General features: G+C 40.2%; 1 protein-coding gene across 1 annotated transcript; it reads left to right on the top strand.

Annotated features, from left to right (window-relative positions):
- The first annotated feature begins 166 nt into the window (after window positions 1–166).
- On the top strand, window positions 167–25,637 carry ISOC1 (isochorismatase domain containing 1). The gene is made up of 5 exons (XM_003404462.4): window positions 167–505; window positions 10,686–10,805; window positions 10,911–11,114; window positions 12,813–12,929; window positions 17,858–25,637. Exons 1-5 carry the CDS (start codon window positions 197–199, stop codon window positions 18,002–18,004), a joined length of 897 nt encoding a protein of 298 aa, XP_003404510.2. The 5' UTR covers window positions 167–196; the 3' UTR covers window positions 18,005–25,637.
- The last annotated feature ends 1,059 nt before the right edge of the window (window positions 25,638–26,696 follow it).

Genomic DNA, 26,696 nt, shown 5'->3' with positions numbered 1-26,696 from the left:
CGCCCGGCCGCCCAGCCCTCGGCGGCGGTCCGCCCTCTGCTGAGGCGGGGAGAAGGCGCGCGAGCCGCGGCCGCGAGGACCGCCCCTTCGCCTTCCCGAGCGGCAGGGCGGGCGGGCTGCGCTGAGAGGCGGGGCCGCCGCGGCCGGCTGTATCTGTGCCTCGGCGGCCTCGGAGCTCGCAGACGCTAAGGGGAACATGGCGGCGGCGGAGCCAGTTGTCCCCATGCTCCCCAACAGCGGCGGCGTGGGCGCGGGGGCACCGTCGGGCACGGTCCCCGTGCTCTTCTGCTTCTCGGTCTTCGCCCGGCCCTCGTCGGTGCCGCACGGCGCGGGCTACGAGCTGCTCATCCAGAAGTTCCTCAGCCTATACGGTGACCAGATCGACATGCACCGCAAATTCGTGGTGCAGCTCTTCGCCGAGGAGTGGGGCCAGTACGTGGACCTGCCTAAAGGCTTCGCGGTGAGCGAGCGCTGCAAGGTGCGCCTTGTGCCGCTGCAGATCCAGGTACGTCCCGCGGGAGGGCCGCACGCCCCGCTGCTACTCGCGTCTGGGTGCTGTCTCCGCCTCCGCCGCGCTCCTCAGGTGCCCCGGGCGCCCGGCCCTTCCTGTCTCGCAGGGTTGGAGTGGCCGAGCGGCTCGCAAGGCTCGGGGACGGCTCGGAGACTGCGCCTGTAGAAGGTGACAGTCACCAGTCGGGTGGGGGCGTGGGCTTCCGAGCTGGTCGCGGCGTCCGCGAACGCCCGCACGTGCGAGGTCCTCAGCTGCCCGCGTCCGTTTTGTGTGCCAGGAGCAGATTCCAGTCTCCTGTGTAACCAAAAGGCTGTGCAGTAGTAGCTGTGCCTGTATTTTGGGGTCTTGGGTGATGGCAGAAGGAAGGAATAGAGATTGGGGAGAGTACTGGCCTTAGGGTTTGTTGCTTGGAGTTGTGTTAACCACTTGCGGAAACAAACTTTAGGAGTCAGACCCTTTCTTCTCTCCTCTTTCTCAGCTCTCTTGTCCTTGGGCTCAAGCCTCTCCTAACCTTAAAAGTGAAATAACAGTGTGCTCAGCCTCCTCCTCATAAATGTCAATTGAATCTGTTGATTGTATGTGTCGCCTACATTGAAAAAGTCGTTTGACTCCGGGATTGCAATGCCCATTTAAATACCGAGCTTTAGCTAGACCTGGTCTTGCTGGCTGAGAAAGTAGTTGTGCCTGAGGATTATTTAATAGCTTTTATTTATTTAACAGCCATGCTCTGGTACTACGGAGGTCAATTTCTCTGCTTTCTTTTTATGCTCTGAGGATTTATTGGAGGATTTATATTTTTGAGAGGAAAGAAATAAGGTATAATTTCGATAGTCCACCATCATCATTTTTTTCTTTAACTGAGAGAAACTGATGAAACCATTTCTGTAACTGATAAATTGAAATGTGGGATTCAGGGTTAGAAGGGATTTTAGTATTCAGTTGTCATTTTCTGAGGATTATTTCCATTTTCTGAAGATTATTTAGCTATCGTCTGCCACAGAATTGGTTGTGCGTCCTCTGACCCCAGCATGTAAGTGTTCAAAGCAGGTACTTCAACCCAGGTAAAGTTCCAGTGTTCAGAGGACAAAGGCTGTGAGGTTCCCTTACCAGCTCTGCGGAGCTAAGGGGAAACAGTGATGTCTGATACCTCAGAATTTGCCCTGCTGCCCATGTGTAGAACTGGTGTTCTCAGGTGCTTACCACTCCTCATTTTTATGTTTTCAAGGCTGACATTTCTGCAGCCTTCTTTGTCAGTCTGTTTGGATTACCGCTGCCAAGATACCCAGGGAGCTGTATGCACCTTTGACAAATCCATTTATAAAGGCTGAATCCAGATTCTAACTGAGGAGGTCAAGGAGCTATACCAAGGAAGCAGATTTCTTTGTGAAGCATTTCCCTTTATGGTTGAGAGGTTCAGGTGGGATGTGTGTTACCTAAGACAATGCTGTGCAAAACTAGTGCCCCCACCCCCTACGTGTGTTAGGTATTTTTGTTGTTTGAAGATGATTTTTATTTTGAAAATTTCAAGGCACTTGGTTGCAGGCCTTGGTCTGACAACTCTTTTTAATTGATCATTCTGGAAGCTAATGTAAACATATACACTTGAAATGTCTTGTATATTCTTAAAAGACATGTAATTTAAGTCACTTGTGGCTTTGAAAGTATTTTGTTTGGTGTAGGAGACATTGTATAGTTAATTTTTTATGGTGATGTTTACTAGCATTATTCTCTTCCATCCTTTTAAAAAATTAATTTTTCTCACTAACGGTTCCAGGAATTCTTAAGCATTAGGTATATAATATTTTATGTATTTTAAATTATTTTACATATTTTCCTTTTATAGTATTTCTTAGTAATTATAGCACTTTGACTTTCTTCATTCAGGTGCCTCCCCCAGATTAGAAGTAGCTAATGTGGAGTCAGTCGTGATCTGACACATATACAGGGACTACAAAAGAAAAGAAATTTCTTACCCTGCCTACTTTACTGTATTTTTTGAGAACTAAGCAGTATAACCCTAGAGACATGAACAATTTGTAGCTAGAAGAGATGATAGAGTTCATCCCACAAACATTTGAGTGGCAACTTTAAGTGCCTGGTGCAGGGGATGCAAACGTGGATAAGACGCAGTTTGTGTTCCTCATCTAAAACTCTTTCATTTTGCAGACGAGAAGAACGTAGAGGCAGAGAAATTGCCCGAAGTTACCCGGCTGTAATGAAGGGACAAGCAGTGCACATGCAGGTCCTCACTTACAGCACAACGCAGCGTTCTTGGTTTCTCTCTGTGCTTAATGAGCCTATTGAACAGTATGAAAACAAGCCACAAACTCGAGGTTGTAGTAGCATCATTTGTCTTGCTGCTGCTTATTGTTCTTTGGAATAGGTGCCTGTCACTTTAGAAGACTCGATGTGGCCCATGGGTGAGGCAGGGACAAAGAGTGCAGGTTTGCCCACGTGTAGTCCACTGTTTAAACAGCGTGACTATGGTTTCTCCATATGTAGGCCCTGGGGCCTCTGTGGCCCGGGTTCACGTGTACTAGAATTTGTTCTTAATTTGTATATGGGTCGGAGTTTGCTTTCATGCTTTTTCTGACTGCTATTGCTAGTGACCTTTCATTTTATGTGAACTTGAGCCAGACGGCACCTGTGGTTAGTAGTTCTTTGGGAACTGATCTTTAAGACCCCCATTGTCCACAGTAGATTGTGGTAAACATTTCATGTCTTCTTAAATATTTTGTCAAAGTGACTGAGCATCTGCTGACAGCTCAGGTAGCTAAAGACATAGCTCATGTTTCATGCTTGGCTTGTATGTGTGTAGCTTTGCCAGTTCTTCAAGTGTGATGAATTTTGAGACTCAAGGGAAGGAATGTAAATGAGAGGATTATATGGTGCGAATTTAGGTCGCTTTGATGAGTTTCAAGTTCTAATTTTTTAGAAGGTATTTTCCAAGTTTTAACTACTGGAAACATTTAATCCTGGAAACAACTGTAAATTTGATATAACACCACCAGTGTATTTTCCAGCCTGTCACCAGGGAAAGTGGAGCCTACGTAGAAGAGAGGAGTTAGTGGACATGATGAGAAAGATCCCAGTGAGAGGATTTTGCTTCTGTGGAGGAAAAGCTTCATGTGGACAGAAAGGCCTCCCTCGAAGGGTTATTTTGACCTTTTCCTGAGATGGTTAATTGGGGAAGGGTTCCACTACAGCCTTAAGTTTCTTGACATTTAATTTTGTTGTTGTTGTTTTAAACAAGTTATGGACGTTTTATAGCTAGAGGAGACCGTAGAGTTCATGGTGGGAAGGGAGGAAAGGCAGGATTTGGAAAGAAGAGGAAAAGGAATCTGTACCTCCTTTGGCTTGCTGGTTTGAAAGTGGTTATTTTTGATTACAGGACCTTTACCTCAGGAGCGTGGGGGGCACAGCACGTCAATGAGTGAATGCTCAGAGACTCTGAATAAAGAAACAGGCAGAATATATTCCTCTGTCTGTTTCAGGCTGGGGAGGTGGTGTCAGGGACACTGAGAGGAGACAGCTGGATTCTGAGGTCATGGTATTGTCTCTGCCGCTTTGGTTAGATAGGTGTATGTGTGTGTGGCTTTTAAAAAATGCAACATCCCTGATTAATGCCCAAAGAAAACATTATATACCCTTTGCTTTTTGTGAATACAGTAGAGGCTACCTGTAAATAAACTGTGTTTGAGAGTGGGACCTGTGATCTGCATTAGGCATTATTTTTCTCTCATTTTGTGAGACAAGAGGAATCCTAATACTTCCTTACTAGGCTCAAATGTCACTGTGCTCCTGGGCTTTCTCCAGCTTCACCTTCACCCCAGTCCGAGATACAGTCTTAAGAAATCCCTCAGTCCTCTGGTGGGTGGAAACAGCTGTCCTCCCTTGGGGAGTTAGAAAGCTCACACTTTATCTGATAAGCCACAGTTGTAATATTATGCCAGTGGCATGTGTTCACAATAGGTGACTACAGTATGTCGTAAAAATAAGAGTGAAATAAATATTCTTTTCTAACCTAAATTAAAGAGCCCAAAACCTGTTTTGCGAGGATCAAATCATGTAATGTTTTGTGGTATCTAGAAATCCACTTTATGAATCATTTTACTAATTCTGCAGACGGCATTAACATAGGAAACCCTGGTGGTGTAGTGGTTAATTAAGCGCCACGGCTGCTAACCAAAAGGTCGGCAGTTTGACTCCACCAGGCACTCCTTGGAAACTCTATAGAGCAGCTCTGCTCTGTCCTGTAGGGTCGCTATGAGTCAGAATTGACTTGACAGCAACAGTATTGTTAACATAAGTTAGGCAGTATTAGCATTTCTCTATATATTTATACATTTTTTAAGGGGTCTTGATAGTAAGTGATATTGTAACCTCATTAGAGAATAAGTTTTTTACATGTTCTGAGCTTTAGAGTGTAGTGTATAAGGTTTCATATATGCAGGATATCATAGTAACCTAATGTATTTATTGCATGTAGCTCACTTCATCCTTTAAATAACCCTTTGAGATAGATATTATTTTCCAGATGAGAGAACTGCAGTTTAGAATTGTTAATGATTTGCCTACGTTCATATGATTGGAATTAGTGAAATTGAGATTGGACACAGATTCGAATGCCCACTGGGCTGTTCTGTGTAGGGATCCTTGTAATCTGGGAGAATCACGTCACAGACTTCTGTTGTAAGTGAGCCTATATTGAAGCAAGGCCTTATTGTAGCTGTGGTTACTGGATTTCCTTGGACACACTTCAGAGTGAAATAATAGTGTACCAGATCCCCTTCTAGACTCCATCCAGCAAATTATACCTATTCTGTGAGTATAATAGACTTCTGAAATTTTAGAATCATCATTTTTACTGTTCCAAGCTCTTCATCATTACTAAAAATATATAGATACTCACCATGCATTAACTTTATGGTGAGGACAGAACTTGTGTCCAGTGCACTAGCATGCTAGGCCAGCCACCGTGCATGCATCTGTTCTTAGGAACCAGGGAAACTGAGCACGGGTGTCTTAGGCAGGGTTCTCTAGCGAAGCAAAACCAGTGTAGTGTACATAGAGAGAGATTTATCTCAAGGAAATGGTTCACACGGTTGTAGAGGTTGGCAAGTCCCAAGTTCGTGGGTCAGGCATCGGACTTGAGGATTCTTCTGACTCACATAGCTGCAGGGGCTGATGAGCCCAAGATCGGCAGGTCAGATGGCTGGCTGCTGGCTCACAGGCTGTGGAGGCTAATGAATCGCAAGAACCAGAGGTCAAATGGTGACAAGCTAGAAGCAGGATCCAGAGCAAAAATGAGCTTTGCCAGAGTGTCCATGTATACTGGGTGTAGGCCCTGACCCCCAAAGGAAATTCCCCTTACAGCTGATTGGCTTTTACATCAGATCATATCATGCAGGTGATTATATTATATTATTTATTATGGGAGATCACAAAATGGAAAACAATCACATGATTACATAACTGTCATTGAGAATCGTGGCCCAGCCAAGTTGACACACAGCCATTGTGAAGGGTGAGGCAGATTGCTTGCAGATCTAGAAGTTATTATTGGATAATGGTTCAGCGTACACTGGTTGTGAAGGAGGGTAAATACTGTCATGAGAATGGTAATAATGGGACTTGGGATAAAAACAAGCCCTTTGAGTATGAAATTGAAGGTCAAATCCCAGCTATGACAATTCTTAAGAAAGGGGACAAAAAATTCATACTCGAATTTGATCTTTTAAGTTCTTGCTTGAGGAAGCCATTGACTGTGATCAACTTTTTACATTTTAATATGTGCATATCTGTATATTTATTACTTGTGTATGTATGTGTAGGGATATACATAGATATGTGAAGGTGTGTATATATACACACATACACACTTTTAATGTGATTTCTTCATACTCCTTGAATTTGTATTATCTGTAATTGCTACACCTTTACTTGTGATATTTCATCAAGTTCACTTTTTGCTGTGGAAGGATTTGGCTGGCTTGCAATTGCAACATGTAAATGTTTGACTACTAGCAGTGTTAAAAAAAAATTTTTTTTTTATAACATTTTGATTTAAGAGAAATTAATGAATCAAAGTGCAAGAAGTCCCTGAATTATAGTCACTATGTCATTTTAACAACAGCGTGTTGGAATTCATGTGGATTTAGGGTAGGGGTAGGGAGTGAGGATGGTTGGACAGGATTAGAGTTTTTTGGCTCGTTTTCAGTACTCACAATGCCTCCTTTCTGTGGCAGGGAGGTTATTTTTAAGGTAGTAACTTCTACCCAACTACTATAACATAGAGAGTCTACTTTTTTTTTTTTTAGATTCACAGCCAAGTTGCAAAGATAGGAGAGACTTCCTCTTATGGTTAAGGTTTTGTGTCAGTGATTCTCAATGGTTTGGCACTTGTATGATGTTGTGGCCACCTTCATGATGGGATCTGCTGTGAGTAGCCAGTCAGTTGAAAGGGAATTTCCTTGGGTATGTGGACTGTATTGAATATAAGTGGACATTCTGGCAAGGCTCATGGGGTTTTTTTGCTTGCACTGGATCATGCAGCTGACTCCTATTTGTCTGACTTCTGGTTCTCGAGACTTAAGCTAGCAGCTTGCCTGCGTTCTTGCCTGCTCATCTTAGGATTTGCTGATCTTTGCTGCCTGTGAGCAAGAGCCCTGCTCTCTGACCTGCTGATCTTGGGTTCATCAGCTCCTGCAGCTAAGTGCTTCAGGAGAAGCCTTTATCTTGACCCACGGACTTGGGATGTTCCAGCCTCTACAACCGCATGAGCCGTTGCCTTGATATAAATCTCTCTATGTATATTTATATGCTTTACTGGTTTTGCTTCTCTAAAGAATCCAGCCTAAGGCAGTTCCCATATACCTGTACCCAGCTTCCCCTATTGTTAACATCTTACATTACTGTGGTACAGTTGTCAAAACTAAGGAACCAGTGCTGGTACATTATTATGAACTGAGTGCCATACTTGCTTCAAATTTCAATAGTTTTCCCTTTAATGCCCTTTTTTTGTTCCAGGATTCAGTCCAGGATACCACATTACATTTAGTTGTCGTTTCTCTTTAGGCTCCTGTGGTCTGTGACAGCTTTGAGGAGCACTGGTCAGATATTTTGGTAGAATGTCCCTCAGTTTTGGTTTGTCTGATTTTCTCCTGGTTAGACTGGGGTTGTAGGTTTTTGAGAGGAAGACCACAGAGGTCATTTTCATCACATCAGGTCAAGATAGTGTGTACTGTCAACATGATGTGACTGGTGATATTAACCCCGATCTGCTGGCTGAGGCCCTCTTTGCCACATCTCTCCACTGTGAGTTACTTCCCCCACCTCCTCCCCTTTCTGTATTCTTCGGAAGCAGATCACTGAGTGCAGCCCACGGTTCAAGGAGGGTGGGGAGTTAAGCGCCAACTCCTTGAGGGGAGAGTATCTACATAAGGTAGGGCATTTTGAATTTGCTAAATTATAGCCATTATATTTTAACGTCATTCTGCATAGTAACATGCTCTGCCACTGTACGGAAAGTGTATCAACAATAAGCCCCGTTCTAGAAAGGTTTTGCAGTATGGTAAGGATTTCAGGGCTGCATTTGCTGACCTTCTCATTCTGTGTCTGATCTGACACCGTGGTTCCCTGCCCAGGACAGAATACCTAACAGCTGAAATTGAATGCAAGGAAGCTCTAGGTAGTGTGAAGCCCAAGAGACGACATTTCTCGGAATAGACAGGATTTCTTGATAGGAAAGGGTTTATCTTTTAAATATCCCAACTTAAAAATACTTTGATCATTTTATATTTTAATCCTTCTGAAATATTATGTATTTTAACATTTTCTTAGTGAGAATGCTAGAATGGTGAAGTTCTCCCAATTTATGAACCATATACAGCTTGTGTATGATTTGATCTATCCTTTGCTAGAGGCCTAGATTTGAGATTTGATCTGCTTTTATTGTATTTTGAATCCTTTGTCTGAGAGCTATCATTTTTTTTTCTGCTCTCGGTTTGCCTGCCTCCAGTGGCTTCATTTCTGATTTGCTGTTTATAACCTTTTGTGGATTTAGAGCCCAGACAAACTTGTTAGGGATGTGTATAGAGCCAGTCATTGCAGAGTGAGATGGGACCTGAGAACTAGAGCTGTAAGCAAGTACGTGCTGAAGCATGTTCGTGCATGGCCACCAGCACAGGAGCTATATTTTGCATACTTATTGGTTCTCACCTGTTGTAGAATGGTGAGGTTGGCTGAGTTGCATCACTGTAATTTTAATTGCAGTCAAACTGATTTAAACAGTGTGCCCTAAACACGTTATAGACAATTAGTTCAGATTTATAAAAAGGAAATATATAGACTTTGAGCCTCATAAGCCAAGATTTAATGTTTACTGAGAATTTAAAATACATAGTCATAAATGAGGAACCCTGATGGCACAGTGGTTAAGAGCTTGGTGGCTAACCTGAAGGTCAGCAGTTCAAATCCGCCAGCTACTCCTTGGAAACCCTATGGGGCAGTTCTACTGTGTCCTATAGGGTCATTATGAGTTGGAATCGACTCGATGGTTTCGGGTTTTTTTTTTTTTTAGTCATAAATGATGATTCATTCTGAAAATAAATGGCATAAAGGTAATAAATAATATAGATCATACTGTGGTAAGAGGAATTGTATCGGTTTGTTCAGGATCAGAACACATCCTTTACCAAGCTTTCTGCAATGTGAAAACATAGAAATGAAAGTACCATTGACTTTTAAGAATCTAGTGAGATTAATTTCTTGTATTCAGCAGTGATTTTTTGCTTTTCATTCGATCCATAGGGGACTTGATTTGTTACAGTAGACCAACTATGGCAGTTGATATGATGCTTAGTAATCTGATACCCGATTTTCATCTTTATTGACTTTCCTGATTTTGACAAATATGTTTGAGAATGCACATGTTAAACAGATATCTGTTCCTTTCACAGCACAGGGCGTTTCATTTAACCATGGTGATGTGCTCGGCATCATTTCATTGTGTTTTTTGAAACTCTAAAAACTGGTTTAAAATAGACAGTCGCCATGTCTGTTCCAAGTCATGGCAACCTCATGTGTCTCAGAGTAGAACTGTGCTCTATAGGATTTTTAATGGCTGATTTTTTGGTGGTAAATAGCCAGACCTTTCTTCTAAAGTGCCTCTGGATGGACTAGAACCTCCAGCCTTTCAGTTAGCAGCCCAGGATGTTAACCATTTGCACCACCCAGGAATCCCATCTTTCTGTTTCTGTCTCGATGATAGTAATAATTCTGGATTTGTTTCTGTTTTTCAGTTTTTATGTTCCATAGTTTCTGCCACAGATTATTTTAAATTTCAGCCTTTTTACTTGTAAGCAACTCCACCATCAACTTTAAGCTTTTTACTATTGTAAAATTTTTATCTGATTATGAAAGTAATACATGCTTAGTGAGTAACATTTAGAAAATATAAGAACGGTATAAAGGAGGGATCAGTCCCTGGAGAGGGACATCATGCCTGGCAGAGTATAGGCTCAGCGGAAAAGAGGAAGACCCTTAAGAGGTGGATTGACACAGTGGCTGCAACAATGGGCTCAAGCATAACAACGATGGTAAGGATGGCGCAGTGTTCCGTTCTGTTGCGCCTAGGGTCACTGTGAGTCAGAACCCACTTGACAGCACCTAACAACGACACAACACAAAGAAAATAATTACCAGTAATCTTACTTCTGTTTAAACACTGTTAATATTTTCATGTATTTGCCTTTACTTTTTCGCTCATATTTTTTACACGATTGAAGTGCTATTGCACTGTGGTCGACTTTTTATTCACACTGTGTAATGAATATTTCTTCTTTGATGTTACAGATTCTTTGAAAGCACATGTACAGATATTATTTTAATTGGCTAGAAATATTTTATCATGAACATATAAAAATTTGTTAAACCATTTCTGTATCGTTGGCCCTTGGTTTATTTCTAATTTTTCATAATTATAAGCAATTCAGTGAACATCCTTGTAAATATTGTTTCTCCTTGTAATTCAGATAATTTCTTTTGGGTAAGAGTTGCAGAAATTGACTGGATCAGATAGTAGGAAAATTTTTCTTTCTTTACTGGCTTCCACTGAAAATAAATGTCCTTGTATACCAAGTACTAAATCATTCTTTTTCTCTTTTTCCCACAGCTCACTACCCTGGGAAATCTTACACCTTCAAGCACTGTGTTTTTCTGCTGTGATATGCAGGAAAGGTTCAGACCAGCCATCAAGTATTTTGGGGATATTATTAGTGTGGGACAAAGATTGGTGAGTTGTTTATCTTTTCCAGTTTGCTGAAGCATGATGTAGTTCATATATATGCATGAGTGTACTTATATTGCTAATTGTTTTCATTTTTGGCTGCTTTTACAGTTACAAGGAGCCCGGATTTTAGGAATTCCAGTTATTGTAACAGAACAGTATCCTAAAGGTCTTGGAAGCACTGTTCAAGAAATTGATTTAACAGGTGTAAAACTGGTACTTCCAAAGACCAAGTTTTCAATGGTCTTACCAGAAGTAGAAGCTGCGTTAGCAGAGATTCCTGGAGTCAGGAGTGTTGTATTGTTTGGAGTAGAAGTAAGTACTTGTTATGTTCAGGATTTGATATTTGCAGAAGACTTGGTATTTCCAGAATGCGATTTTGTATAGGGAATACCATTTAAGTGGTGATAAACCCAGTGAGCTAAGTACTCTTAGTCTCCCCATTTATGGATGGAGACACAGCAGTTGCCCAGATCATAGAGCTGGTAATGCACGCAACTAGATTTGAATCCAGCTAATTGCATTTTTAACAACTATTTTGGAACACATTTTCACCAAAGGCATTATTTTTATTTATGTCTTGTGGGATTTTGCTTTGGTCATAGTTTTGTGCTAGAACAACCTTAAAAGTCAGGTAATTCACTGTTTTTCAAGCTCGAGTCATGTACATACTCTTTTAAAGAAAAAAAAAATCGTCATGGATTTCTAATGTTGATTTAAATTGATTTTGTGTTGTTTTTTGAACGTGGACAAATAGAATGTAGGTATTTGTTTATAGCTTTTAAGCAACTACTAACCTAAAATTGAAAGAAAAAATTATGAACAAAATTATAAACTATGAAATCAAAACGACAATATTACTATGTCGATGCTTATTTGGGGAGACTCTGGTGGCATAGTGGTTAAGTGCTATGGCTGCTAACCAAGAGGCCGGCAGTTCAAATCTGCCAGGCGCTCCTTGGAAACTCTATGGGGCAGTTCTACTCTGTCCTATAGGGTTGCTTTGAGTCGGAATCAACTCGATGGCAGTGGGTTTAGATGGTATGGTTATTTGATAGTAGGTTTTATAGTAGTAGCTTTCGGTAGTGGAAAGGTGTAGAATATCCTGCGTTTTAAATGTACGTTGTTTCTGTATTTTGACTTCAATAATGAGAATATAGAGGGAGACATTTATATAAATATGTTGTACCAAATGCCGTTGCTGACTTTCACACTTTTTTTTGCTCGATCGTTATTATTATCACTCGTGCTTAATCAGAATTATCTTTGAGCATTCCTCCAATGCAAATTTTAATGAGCTGTCGGTTGATAATTCTCCAAAGCTCTCTTGTAATGTGAAGTTAAGGTCAGCATGGTGGTGTATTAAAATCTACATTGATTGGTTATATAATCTGGTTATTGCTGGAGAATGTTTTTACTGGTATATTCTCTGCTAATGAATTGTTACCAGTTAGTACTTTCGAATGTAGAATCCATATAGTACACTTCCAGCTGCTATAACCTAGATATTTTTTTTGCCTGTGTCACAAATTAATTTTAGTTTGGCCTACCTCTCCTACTGGGTACCTTATAATGACTCAGTTTTTCCACTATTTTCTGTATCTGCGGTACTGCAGAATCATTATTTGTGGTTGACACTTGGTATGAGTGTAGAAATGTGTAGACATAAACACAAACGTTAAGTGCCACCAAAACTGAGTGGTAGCAGTCAGCTACGTGAAGGTCATCCAGGTGACACAGATGAAAGCCCTAAAAAAAAATTAAATAAATTCTCACAGAACTCTGAGAATATATTCAAAGTTCCTAATAGGAGGAACATTGATACAGTACAATTACTGGTTTTACAAATGAGTAAATACTGGTTTATGCTCGAGATCATCTAGCTAACTAGAGGCAAAAGCAGGCCTAGATCAAGGTCATTAGATTTGTAGTGTTCTTTCTGCTTTATCTCATTGTTGGACATACGTAAAATACTTTTAGTTTACTCTGTATGATTTTTTGCTTTCCTACTAGACTCATGTATGCATCCAACAAACTGCTCTGGAGCTAGTTGGCCGAGGTATCGAGGTTCATATTGTCGCTGATGCCACCTCATCGAGAAGCATGATGGATCGGATGTTTGCTCTTGAGGTAATTGACCTGCTTTAAAATAAATCACTGATTAAGTTTTCCAAATAAATTTAAAGAGCATTGAATATTTTACAGCAATAAAAGGTTTACCTCTGTAACTTAAGCTTGGTTTGACAACATCAGACTCACTGGTTTCCAGAGACTCGACTGCACTGACTGACCTTTGAGGTTTTGCCACCATATCCTATTTCATTTCTTGTATCCTCCTTAGAATTAGATTTCTAGTGAAGCCAAAAGCTCTTTTATACCTTTTTTGTAAGTTCCCTATAGTTTTACACATAAGCTAAGAGATATTCCAAGAGGCCTGGCCTGAACTATTTAGAGGTTTGCAAATTAAGAACAGTTCAACTGGGTTTAACTCAGCTAGGATCCAGCCAAAACACTAGGGCAAATTGGGCCTAAGCCTGGTTCTACCTTATGTTTCCTTAGACTTGAATTTCTGGGGCTGGGAGATATGTCACTCGAAGTGGACACAGCTCATACAGTGTTTCGTGGCTGTCCGACACTAGAATGTCAAGATGTTTCATAGAGTCAAGAAGTCGATCATTCTTTGTCATCATTGCATAACAGTACTCTTACATAAGTAATTTCTATCCAAGGCTGTTGAGAAGGAAACTATTGCACAATCCTTTGAAACACTTCATTTTGTGGGTCTCTTTTTAGTATTTAATTCAAATTCTGTAATAATGTTAGAGTACTGTCCATGTGAATTTAAATTGCTGAGTTCTTTAACTGTTCTTTTTGTATGAACAGTGGGAAATATAGATTGTTTCTGAGACCCTCCAGTGTTCCATGTACAGGTTGATCTATGACCTGCTTTCTCTACAGGGTTGCTAAGTCGTGTAGCTAGCCAAAAGCTTTCCCTAGGGTGGTAAGGTAGAGCAGAGCTGTTAGAAAGGGTAAGGGCTAGTCAGAAGAAAAAGGAGAAGAGTAAAGGGCAGTGGGGGAGGGCTGACACAGAAGCAAGTGGGTAGCTGGCAACAATAGTTAAGGCCCTGGTTGGCCATTCCTTGGCTGTTATTTCTGAAGCAGAGAGTCCTGTTATTGGGACTATGGGTGGTAATAGTTTTTTTTTTTTTTTTTTTAAAAAAGCTGTATTTCAAATCCATTTGCACTATTGAAACCTCCCATGTAGCTAGGTGCTAAATAAAATGCTGCTACTTCCAATCTCAGCAAAGATCTTTCAGCCGTCTGACCCCACCCCCCAGTGCCCTCCAGTTGATTCAACTCATGAGTTAATCAACTCCCTCTTGGTCAGTTTCCTTAATAGCCTGAGTTTAAATGCTTCTGTGACAGGTCCTCACCCTCTCAGCAAACGGCTCTTTATCTTTGGATAACTTTCATTGTCATGCTGAGGTCCAGAACTTGAAGTGTTTCCAAGGAAGTAAAAAAACTAAAAACATGAACAAAACAAAAGTAAAAACCTTCCTTACTTAGAAATGCTAAGGACTTTCTCCTATGTTCATATAAGTTTCTTAGACATATCTTTGTTATGTTATTTATCACAGAAACTTTTGATGGCTAATTCTGTCTTTCCATGAGAGAATAAAAATATAGGCAGCTATTTACTATCTGAACCTCCTTGTTTGGTAGGCAGTCTGTAATCTCCTCGATTAGGAGCCCAAATAGAAGGGTGATAAGAAGGGTTTTAATGCAGGCTCTATTGTTATTTCCTAAATTCGTATCCTTGAACAAGTTATCTAACCTTACATCTCAGATTACTCACTGGTGAAATGGAAATAATAATAGCCATTTACCTCGTAGAGTCTTTTTAAAGATTAAATTATTGCTAGCACTTAGTAGAGTAATGGACACATTAAACACTCAAATATTGGCTGCTACTTTTTGGTTGTTGTTATTTTTTGTTGTTTTCAAAAAGGTAGTCTTACCAGAAATGGGTAAGCCTCCTCCCAGACCCACAAGAGTCGAGGACTGAGAAATCTAGAGAAGAAAGGATCTAATTATCAGGAGTGTATTTGAAAGGGCCTGGAGCAGCCAGCATTGCCTGTGCTTAAAAGTGTTGAGGCTGCAAGGAAAAAAAAAAAAGAATCATAGATTAGGTCAAGTGGTAATGGGGCAGATTTGCCATATTTCTGTTTTTCCTTAGTCTTACTTTAAAATGGAGGTGATTTAGTTTGTAAAATATTGAGAGGAATGTCAAAGTTTTCTTTTATTCTGAGACTATGAAAGTTAAATGTGTTCCTTTAGAACACAACTAAAGATTTTTCCTGAGACTAACCTCATTGCTTACTAAGATTGCTGTATTATTAAGATTGATAGCTACCATTATTGAAACCTCTGCTGTACCAGGGTCTGTGGTATGCACTTTATTCAGTAACTGTTTTTTGGGCACCTACCATGTGCCAGGCATTATTTTTTTCTACTAATAATTGTAGAGGAAATGAATAAAATAGAATGAAACTCTCTCTTGATGTCCTTGTAGTTTTTAAGTGCTTCTTGGAAATCGAATAGGCTTAGTTTTTCCTTTTCCCTCTCTGATGCTGTCATGACTTTGTGCTCTTGCATTTTTAGGTTTGTAGGTCAGAACCACCTTTCTTTTCATTTGGCCTAGTTGGACTGGCTTTGCAGTTATAAGGGAAGAACTTTGGAAGCCTATTAAGATATGTAGCCATGTATATTAAACAGCTAGCGTTGTAATTGCCCCTTTTTAAGCCAGGAAAGAAAGTGAGCTTAGGACCAGCTTTGTAGGTATTCTCCTGGTGGTGGACAGGAACCTGCCCTGTTGTTCTCTCTCTCTCCTCAGACACCCCTCAGGCTAGGGCAGGCAGGCACCCTCGGAAGGTCTAGGAGTCGGATCTAAACACTTTGCATTGTGCTGAGCCACACTTTCCCCTAACACAGGTTCTTGGCTAGATTGTTTTTAAACCAAATCATCGTTGGCCACATTCCAGTCTTGAAGTGAAGCACAAAATACCGAAGTTTCAGTTTACTAAAAAGAATTTCTGTGACAAGCAGAAAGGATTCCAGTCTGCCTCACCAGAGATTCTCAGCATCACTGAGGACTGTTGGTGTGGAGTGGACCAGGCCCTGGTCAGCAGGGCACCAGGGAAAGCTGGCCATTTGAGAACGGCTTCTTCTAAATTACCAGGTATCTTCCTCAGACCTGGAAACGGTTTTCTCTCCTTCTTGCCTCTCTAAGGAACTAGAAAAATTAGTGAAAATTGATCTTTGTTGGCACCTTAGATTTTGTGAAGCACTTTCACAGACATTGGAAATCTGCGATTCAGATTCACACTGAATCATTGAAAATCCACCGATTCAACAAGGAGCAGTAAGGAAGGCAGGGCACAGAGGGAGAGTTGGGTTTGAATGCAGGTCTGTTGACTGACATTCCGTGCCACTTTCACGTAACTGGGCTGCAACTAGTCTTGTATATATTCCCTACTCTTCTGCCTGAAATCCGCACATAGTCCTTTGAGGTTTCTAAGCAGCCCTGGTAGCACAGTGGTAAAGAGCTCAGTGACTAACCACAAAGTCAACAGAATCCACCAACCGCTTCTTGAAAACCCTATGGGACTATGAGTCAGAATCAGCTTGATGGCAGAGGGTTTTTATTATGATTTATGATTACACTGGAACAATTTAGCAGGTGTGTTTTTTAACCTGTTACCGAAACGCTACACAACGTTAAATTTTATACTGTAGTGATTCTAAAAAGTTTGTAATGGTGGTTTACAAATCATAGGGACACATTTTAAAATCTCGCATGAGGCTGTTTTCTTCAGCCATCACTCATTTTTAGGCAAGGACACTCTTCCTTATGGGAAGGAGTCACATGCTATGATGTGTCAGGTTTTTGGGGCAGAAAAAAGAAATTGAGAATGGTCATTTTAATTCCTAAAGTAATTTTAATTCACACAAAAAGTAGTTATATGAAATTGGATAATACAGAAGTAATGGATAGAAATATGTTAGACAGCTAATGAAGCCTCAGAAGTATTAACCTTCCCCGTCTAAATTTTTTTTTTTTTTTAATAAATAGCTACTAAATGCCAGGCATAAAAACATTCACACACATCATGGTCTTATATCTCAGTTAAACTGCTGAAGGAAGAAATGTGAAAGAAGGCAACTTATCTGAATAATAGAAATAGAAATAAAAGAATTTAATAAATTAGTCAGAAGCAGTTGAGTGATGGAATGGGAGGGGAAACTCAAATATGCAGGTACCAAAACCCAAAACAAAACTCTTTGCCATCAAGTCAATTCCAACTCAGTGACCCCATAGGACGGAGTACAAACTGCCCCATAGGGTTTCCAGGTAGCACCTGGTGGATTCGAACCACCAACCTTTTGGTTAGCAGCCATAGCACTTAACCATTACCCAGCCAGGGCTTCCAATCTGTAGATAACCCAACCCACTAACCCACTGGCATCGAGTCGATTCCGACTCATAGCGACCTTATAGGACAGAGTAGAACTGCCCCATAAAGTTTCCAAGGACCGCCTGGCGGATTTGAACTGCCCACCTCTTAGCAGCTGTAGCACTTAACCACTACGCCACCAGGGTTTCCAATCTGTAGATAGTAGTAAGGAAATACAGCAATTAGAACTATGAAAATAATTCAGTAATGGGGATGAGTTCACACCACTCCTTTTCATCTCACTCGTTTTTTCAGTCTTTAGCCTTGATTCCCTCCTGTCTCTGGCACATGTAAGTCATCATACTGGCTGCTTGTTTTCTCTTACTTGTTTCTAGTTCATTTTTCATATATTGGGGATAATCGTAACAGATTTGTAGTGTGGCTAGTTTAGAAACATATCCTCATCACTGAGTTCAATATTGTGGCTCGAGCCTGTGGTTTTAATAGAGGATACTAATTATTTTGGCCCAGCATGCTTTTGCTGTTTTAAAATAGTGTCCTTTCTCACGCTCACTTCTTTATGTTTTTGTCTTTTTTTCAAAGCGTCTTGCTCGAACTGGGATCATAGTTACCACGAGTGAGGCTGTTCTGCTGCAGCTGGTGGCTGATAAGGACCATCCAAAATTCAAAGAAGTTCAGAATCTAATTAAGGCGAGTGCTCCAGAGTCGGGTCTGCTTTCCAAAGTATAGGACATTGGAAGGACTGATATGCTGTTTGCCATCAGGAAGAACAGGACTGTAAGCCCAGACAAGGCTTGTCTCCACTAAACTAAGACGTTAAGTCAAAAATTTTCTCCTTTTTTGCACCTCTTAGTAAAACTTAACCAGCTAGACCATTTGGGTACCAGTGTTCAGTTATTAATGTCAGAGGCTTCAGGTGCTGCATACCTTCCTTCTTTGTTAATGTGCTTTTTATTTATTGAAAAATATTACAATGAGGTGTCTGCTTTGTCTACACTGTACACATTGATCATAACTTTCAAAAGTGTGTAGTCTTGTGACATCTTAATTGTGCACTTTAAAAAAAAAGTACCGATAATTGATATTTGTATTATTGTTAGATGTCTGTTATAATGTTAACATGGAGTTACTGCTTTTACTTTGCAGGTTGATTGAAATAGGATAATTGTATAAGCATTTAAAAACAGAATTCTGGATTATGTTACCTCCTTTCCTCCCAATGTTGTTGACTTACTTACTGAGTGAGTTGCATTGATCTAACCAAATCAAATTATATTACATAATTATGTATCTTTCTTGATTTTGCTGATTTTCTTATTCTTATCACTTATTCTCTGTTAATGTCCTCTTCTGTAGCTGAATCATTTACCTAGAAAGACTCGTTGAGTCATTGCTTACTTTAATTTTATAAATGGATGGAATAATTGGCAAGGCCAAATAACTAGGAAGGCTGTTTAACATTCTTTGGAGTATGACTTTAGCTCAGTATCTTACAACCACCTTGGATACGTGCACAAGGTTTAGCAAAGGTAAAGGTAAAAGCTGAATAAAATGTAGTTTCAAAATGTCCAGGTTCTATTTCAGCTAATTTTCTCTACCCATCCGCCAAACATTAATTATTGTTAATGTGAGAAGCATTAGTAATGGTTTAGTAGTATTAATTTTGTAGTCATCGCTACCGTTCAGTACATTTATTTTCATTAAATACTTATTAGAGGAATTTGAACTTTTTTTTGAAATATTATGTGAAATGTGGAACATTGCTGTCTTTTATAAAGTAATTAAAGAAAATATGCAAATGAAATTATTTGATCCACCACAAGATGGCTCTCTGAGTATTATTCCAGGGATTCTAATATTTATTTGAAGGTAATAAAATTTTGCCATTTAAAATCTTTCAACTCATGGGAATTTTCGAAGAAGGAAGATCCATTGTTGAGGGGGTGGATTTTCCTGAAGGACATTCTTCATTACTTAAAAGCAGTAGAAATGTTTGTTTCCTTTGTCAGTAGTAACAAATAGCACCCTAGAGTTTTTTTTGTGGGCGTTTTTACTTATTTTTTCCAGTAAGTTTGTGTGTCAAAAAGAAAGATATCTCCACTTTTTTAAAATAGCTTTTCATATATTTAGCCTAATGTTTCTCAAACTGTAAAACCAAAAACCCATTGCCCCAAGTCGATTGTGACTTATAATGACCCTGGAGGACAGAATAGAACTGCTGCCCAATAGGGTTTCCAAGGCTGTAATCTTTACAGAAGCAGACTGACACATCTTTCACCCATGGAGCAGCTGACGGGTTCGAGCCACTGACCTTTTGGTTAGCAGCCAAGCTCTTAAACACTGCACCACCAGGGCTCCTTTTACAAACTATAATATGAATTGAAATAACCCAGGGATCTTGTTAAAATGCTGGTTCTGATTCAGTAAGTCTGGGGTAGGGCCCAAGGTCCTGCAATTCCAGTCAACTGCTAATTGATGCCAGAGCTGCTCAGAAGGGACCACAGCTTGAGCACCCAAACCACTGCAGTGAAACCATTTCCACGCTGGAACCAGTGTTGTAGCCCTATATGAGTTTTTTTCTTGCTGTGACAACAAATTATCACAAACTTAGTCATTTAAAACAACACAAATTTATTACCTTACGTTTCTGGAGCTCAAAACCAAGAAAACCAAACCCATTGCCGTCAAGTCGATTCCGACTCATAGCCACCCTACAGGACAGAGTAGAACTGCTCCACAGGGTTTCCAAGGAGCAGCTGGTGGATTTGAACTGCCGAGCTTTTGGTTAACAGCCATAGCACTTAACCACTACGCCACCAGGGTTTCTCTCTGGAGCTTAGGAGTCCAGAAATCAAGGTGTTGATGAGGCAGCATTCCTTCTGGAGGCTTTAGGGAAAAAACTTTTTCCTTGCTGTTCTCACCTTCTAGAGGCCCCCTTCCATCTTAAAAGCAGGACTTTGAACTGTTGTTGCCTTCTGGTTTGAACCCCTGCTGAGAATTTTCATTTCTAACAAGTTCCCAGGCAATATTTATGCTGCTGGTTAGGGTCTAATTCTGAAAGCCACTAGTAGAGCCAAACCGAAAACCAAACTTGTTGCCATCGAGTCGATTCTGACTCATAGCTACTCTGTAGGACAGAATAGAACTGCCTCATAGTTTCCAAGATGCACCAGGTAGATTCACGTCTGCCGACCTTTTGATTAGCAGCTGTAGCTCTTAACCTCTATGCCACCAGGTTTTCCTCTAGTAGAGCAGTGGTTCTCAAAATTTATTATACATAAGAATCACCTGGGAATCTTGTTAAAGTGTAGATTCTGATTCAGTATATCTGCACTGGAAATGCAAAGTCTTAGCAGGGTTTTGAACCAGAATGAACTGGTTGGAAGCCCTGCTTCACTGGCAGGTATGGTCCTTCTCACTTGGAATCTGTGACTATTCTGCCTCCCTCTTCATATTTTAAGAGTGCAGGTAATTACATTAGACCCACCTGGGTAACCAAGGGATTGTTTCCCTAACTTGATGTTAGCTGATTAGCAGCCCTAATTTCATCTGTAACCTTAACTCCCTTTACCACATAAAATAACTTTATCATGCGTTCAGGGATTAGGATGTGAAATATTTGAGAGGGCATTATTCCGTATATCACAGACCTCATGATGTGATTTAGTATTTTATTTCATTCCATTGTCACATTTCCATCTTGTCCACTAGATTGTAAGCTCTTTGAAAGCAGGGAGTGTGTGTGATCTATGCTCAATTTGGAAACACTTTTTGAAAACCTACTAAGTTCTAAGCATTGTGGTATGTATTAAGGATATAAAGATGCCTCTAAGAAGCTCATGGTCAAAAAAATGTGAATTGAATTAAATTGTGTCCAAGGTCCAGAAATGTCTCTACAATGTTGACATTCAGAATAACAATTTTTAAATCCTGCCTTTTCCCTTTTTTGTAGATCATGCCAACCAACGTGACGAGGTCTCATTACAGGAATACTGAACTGATTTTAATACATTAGGCCTTGAAATTGGAAATACTTGTAGTCTTGTAGGGTAGTGAAGTTCTTTTAAATGATGTAAATAAAGAAATCGAGAACATAACCAAAGGAAGTATTCCAGTGTACTGAATTGCCGTGGGGATAGGAGTGGGATCTAGAAGCTTCGTTTATTGAGATGTTAAAACATCTGCAGTCTTAAACTAAAAAGTGACAACTTTTTCCAACAAAGAAATCCAAATATTCTGTTGTAACCAATAAAATAACACATTTCTATATTTAGGTGGGATATTGTCCATTTTTAAAAGCTGGTGTTTAGGTATATATAACTTTAGAGCTTGGTGAAACTTTAAAGATCATGATCTCAAAGGTTCGTTTCAGCTCTAAAATTCTAAAATGGCTTTATTTTACAGATGCAGCAAGTGAAGCCAGAGAAAAATGGCTTGTCTGAAGTTGCGTAGGTAAAGGAAGGCTCAAGCAGGATGAGAATCGAGGCTACTTAACCTCTTGTCCTGTACTTCCTTGCACTGATTGATAACGTTAAAGATTACCTGAAGGAAAGGGAGAACAGCAGTGAGGATGCCTAGAAAAGAGTACGTTTTACCATCTGTAAAACAGTGCAGTATACTGTCTTGATTAGCACAGCTAATGGGATACGCCCCTAGCTGGTGCTGATCGCTTTTCCTCTTCACAGTCTTTAGTCTCAGTTCTTCCCAATGGTTTTCTCTAAAGCACATTTCCTAGCTAATTTTGAGAGAATAGCTGATAATATGAAAATGATTTTCATTGTCAAATAAACTACAGATCAGTTTTTCCACATCATTAAAATGATTAGTGCCTCCTCAATCCTCCTTGGGGCATTGTTGTCACTGTTTGACCTTTGATTAAAAAGATTTGAAAAATCACTAAGATATAGTGAGATATGTATTAACTACTTAGATATGATGGAAGTGGTTTTTTTGAAATAATTAGTATTGGCTTTTAGAATTCTAACTTCCATGTTGCTTTTATTGATCTTTTCAGTCGTTCCTAAGTTCTGTATTGTGCTTAAACCACAGACCATCTTATCAAGAACGTATAGCGAAATACCGTTTACAGTAAGCCCCAGGTTAGGAACATCCGACTTACCGATCGCTTCACCTTGCCTTTTAATGTTAGGTAAATTTGCCCTCACTTTGAAACGATTGAATGAACCCCCACTTGCAGCAAATTCTTCACCACGATCACCTTCACTTGCCGCACGTGCACTGTTACATCACTGAAAAAGCTTCGAGCCTTTTCTCGCACTAAAATAAGGCTAAATAAGAACCACATGCACCTGTTCCAACTGACCTACAAATTCAGCTTAAAGGCAGACTCAGGAACTGATCTGGTTTGTAACCCAGGGACTGCCTGTACTTTTTCAACAAAAGCGAAATCCAAAATGACAGTCAAGTAAAATAACCTATTAATTTCTATTTATGAGATTATTAATCCTGATTTACTTGCTGTAGTAGGCAGCATTCTGAAATGTCTCCCAACATTCCCACTGTTTTTCTTACGTACACTTTTTCCCAATTATGCAATCAAGCATTAATCAGGTGCTGCTGTGAAGGGATTTTTTCAGAGGTGGAAAATCAGTTGACCTTAAGAGAAAGAGCTTAGCCTTGGTCTGACTGAATCAGGTGAGCCATTTAAAAGGGATGGAGCTTTTCCTGGTCAGAGGGATTAGACATGAGGGAGATTCTCCATTGCTGACATAGAAGATGGAGGAAACCCATGGCAAAGAATGCCAGTAGCCTGTAGGAGCTGAAAGCAGCCCTAGTTAACAGCCAGTGAGAAAACAGGGATCCCGGTCCTACAACCAGAAGGAACTGAATTTGAGCAAGAAACTGAATGAGTTTGGAAGTATTTCCCTTAGGGCCTCCAGAAAAGAACACAGCTCAGCTAATGCCTTGATTTCAGCCTTTTGAGATCCTGAGCAGAAAACCCAGTCACATCTTGCCCAAACTGCTGACCTACAAAAAAAAAAAAAAAAACCGTGAGCTAATACATTTGTGGAAACCCTGGTGGCATAGTGGTTAAGTGCTATGGCTGCTAGCCAAAGAGTCGGCAGTTCGAATCCGCCAGTTGCTCCTTGGAAACTCTATAGGGCAGTTCTACTCTGTCCTGTAGGGTCGCTATAAGTCAGAATCGACTCGGCGGTACTGGGTTTTGTTTTTTTTTTTTAATAATACTTTTGTGTTGTTGTAAGCCTCTAAATTGGTGGTAGTTGTTCACACAGCAATGGGAAAATAACAGTTGCTCTTTTTCTTTTTTGCAGTAACGTTTAATTGGAGAGAGCTGTCTTAAGAAACAAATAACTTCAGGTGGACATTATTAAGCGTCTCTTAGTGTTAGTAATAAGACTAGAATTTTTCCCAGTTAATGAAATAAAAGCGTTATTTTTGAAATAGATTGTTCATGTTAGAAAACTGGGCTTAAACAAGCTTTTCCTTCTCCTTCCCCTCCTTCTTCCTCTCTAGAAGAATCCGTCCTAACCGTGTTTTTTCCTGCAGATTGCCTCCATAAAAAAAAAGCTCTGAATAATATGCTTGTAGTAATAATGCTTGTATGCTTATGTCTTCATTTAAAGTTTTAGATAATCTCTATTATTTCCTGTGGAAGATGAGGATTTAGCTTACTCATATTATGTAAATTGTTTACAATCCCATATCTGCATTGCTTCTCCCACCACCATGGTTAAAAGTTCTGTTTTTAGTTCTGCTGATTATCTTTGTTACTTGGCAGGGTGTCCCCCTCGTTGATGTTCCTCCTTCAGCTATAGTGTCCCGGCACCTCTCAGTGGAAGGGGAGGATATCAGTGCCTCTGCTTGTCCACTTCAGCCAACTCATATGTTTCTCTTTACTTACAAAGCTGATTAAGTTTTACGTTAAGTTTTTATATAACCACTTGCTCTGGACTGAATTATGTCCCCCAAAAATATGTGTTGTAAATCCTAACTTGTATGATGTGATTATAATCCCACTTGGGAATGATTGTCTTTGTTACATTAATGAAGGATTAGTGTAGGGTATATTTTGAGTCTGTCTCTTATGAGATGTAAAAGAGATTTTGCAGGGGAGCAGATCAGAGATGGGGTAAAATAGATGCCAGGACACATGGAGATCTCCAAGAAACCAGGAAGCAGAAGCTGAAGAGACAAGGACTTTCCTCCAGAGCTGACAGGAAAAGCCTTCCCCTACAGCTCGCCTTCTGAATTCAGACTTCTAGCCTCCTAAACTGTGAGAAAATAAATTCTTTCGTAAAACCATTCATTTGTGGTATTTCTGTTACAGCAGTGCTAAGACACCTTAATCCTGTCTCTTGCATGGTGATTTCTCTGGATCAATTTGTATCTGATGCTTCCTCGTTCTGGGATTTTACTTCCTTCCTCTGGTGTTTTGGATCCTCTGAAGCTTGTATGGTGGTGGTTTTTCATATATGATGTTTAGCACCTGGTGGGCCTGCGACTTAAGTCTTTCAGCGCTTGGAAATTATCTTATTCTTTTTTTGGATAATTTCCTTTCCTCCATTTCATCTGTCCTCACTTTCTGGAACTCCTGGTAGTTGGATATTAGAACTCCTGGAATAGTCTACCAGTTTATACTGTCTCTCTCTCTTATATTTTGAGAATTTTCTTCTTCTAGCCTTTTTACTGATTTTTTTTTAATTTAGGCAATCATGTTTTCAATTGTGCTTTTTCTTGCTCTAGTGCTTTTCAATAGCACCACGTTCTTTAATAATCCAGCAACTTCTCAACCTAATTATACTAATTAGAATTTTTTTAAAGCTTTCCTCTGAATTCCGTGTTTCCTATGGTGTCATTTTTTCCTATTTAGCTTATTCTCACTCTCATACTACTGTTTATTAAGAAAATGTCTTTTTGTTTTTGTTCTCATTTAAGAGCAAAGGATTATGTGTTGCATTCTGTTTGCCCTGCTGGTGTTTTAGTGGGTCATCTTATTTGAGATATGTGCTGGGAGTTTTGTGTGGAAAGCATAGGCTATGTCGATTGGTAGGCTTCTCTTTAAGGTGACGGGCAGGGTGTCAGCTGTCAGACTGCAGAGTCCTGAAATGTTAGAATGAAGAAGAATTCTCTTTGACATGCTGACACCCACAACAGAAGCTTAAATTTTTCCCCTGACAGTTTGTTCATTAGAAAAGAGATACCTGCCTCTGGATTTGGGATGAGGGGTCAGTAGCAGCACCATTTACGCCCTCTGTGTTTGGCCCCCTTCTCGCTCCTGTTCTTGCTTGTACCTGTAGTCTCTTGAGACCAGAGCCTCTTGGGAGTTCTGATAGAATCTACCTTCCGATGCCATATTCTGGACACCTCTCCCTCCCAGTCTTCCATGCTGTTACCTCTGTCCCTTTTTTTTTTTTTTTTTTTTTGGACTTTCAGATGCTTTCTCGGCACTAATGTGGTAACAAACGTGTCTCCTTTTTTCTGATGTCCAGAAAAATTTTAAAATCATGGACTAATCCCACTCATGTTGTTATTGCTTTTATGGCTTTATTTTCCTTCAGTATCTGTATCTCTACTTCTGTTTTAGTGGGCCTTCAGAATGCACAAGATGGGAACTGAACAGAACATGCAAAGCCCCAAGCTGGGCTTCTCCCATCACTGGCCCCCAGGCCTGGACTGGTTCTACTGTATATATTGGACCTTCGTGATCCTCCTTTTATCCGTTAACCCCTGGACTCAAAGGGCTAAAGAAATGTCACAACATAGTTGATAAGTGGCTCTGAAACAAGGAAGAGCAAACACCACCTCCCCTGTTACGTGCAAATTTAGTAGATACCTCAGGTGTGCAAAACGGAGCTTTTGTTTATGTGAACTTCATTCTCTAGCCCTGAATTTCTACTGATGGTGGAAAACATAGCTCAACATAATCATTTTGGGACTTTTTTTTCCGTTTTCTTTGGAGAAATATTTTTGTTAGTTCACAGGTTTATTTGTTTCCTGGCCCTTAGTCTTCAGCTTTTTCCTGAGCTGTCCAGTCCCCATGGGTTTATTACACACCCTGCCCTCTGCTTGAAGTTACCTTAGCTCTCTAGTTTCATATCTTCACAGCTCACTCTTCCCTGCCCCAGCCTAACCACAGCTCTTCTCAGACTCTCTGGCCTTTTCTCAGCCATATTCACAATTAAGGGCTTAGAAAGATTTAGAATTGCCTCCTGAACCACCCTGGAGCTGAGGGAAATGGGATGTGGCCATGGATGGGTGTGGTGTGTAAGGAAAGGTGTTCTGTGCTCTGTGCTTGGCTTTGTCTTCTAAAGGGCCACAATGAGAGTTGAGGTATGTCTTATCTTTTAAGTTCTCCAAAATTAAAAGAGCTGAACAGAAGACTTCAAAGCGTGGCTTGAAAAGACAAAGTATTATAATAAAATTATAATTACATAATTAT

This window comes from Loxodonta africana, chromosome 2 (genome assembly GCF_030014295.1).
Source record: "Loxodonta africana isolate mLoxAfr1 chromosome 2, mLoxAfr1.hap2, whole genome shotgun sequence".
NCBI classification, from domain to species: Eukaryota; Metazoa; Chordata; class Mammalia; order Proboscidea; family Elephantidae; genus Loxodonta; species Loxodonta africana.
This window is presented reverse-complemented; position numbering and strand designations above follow the sequence as displayed.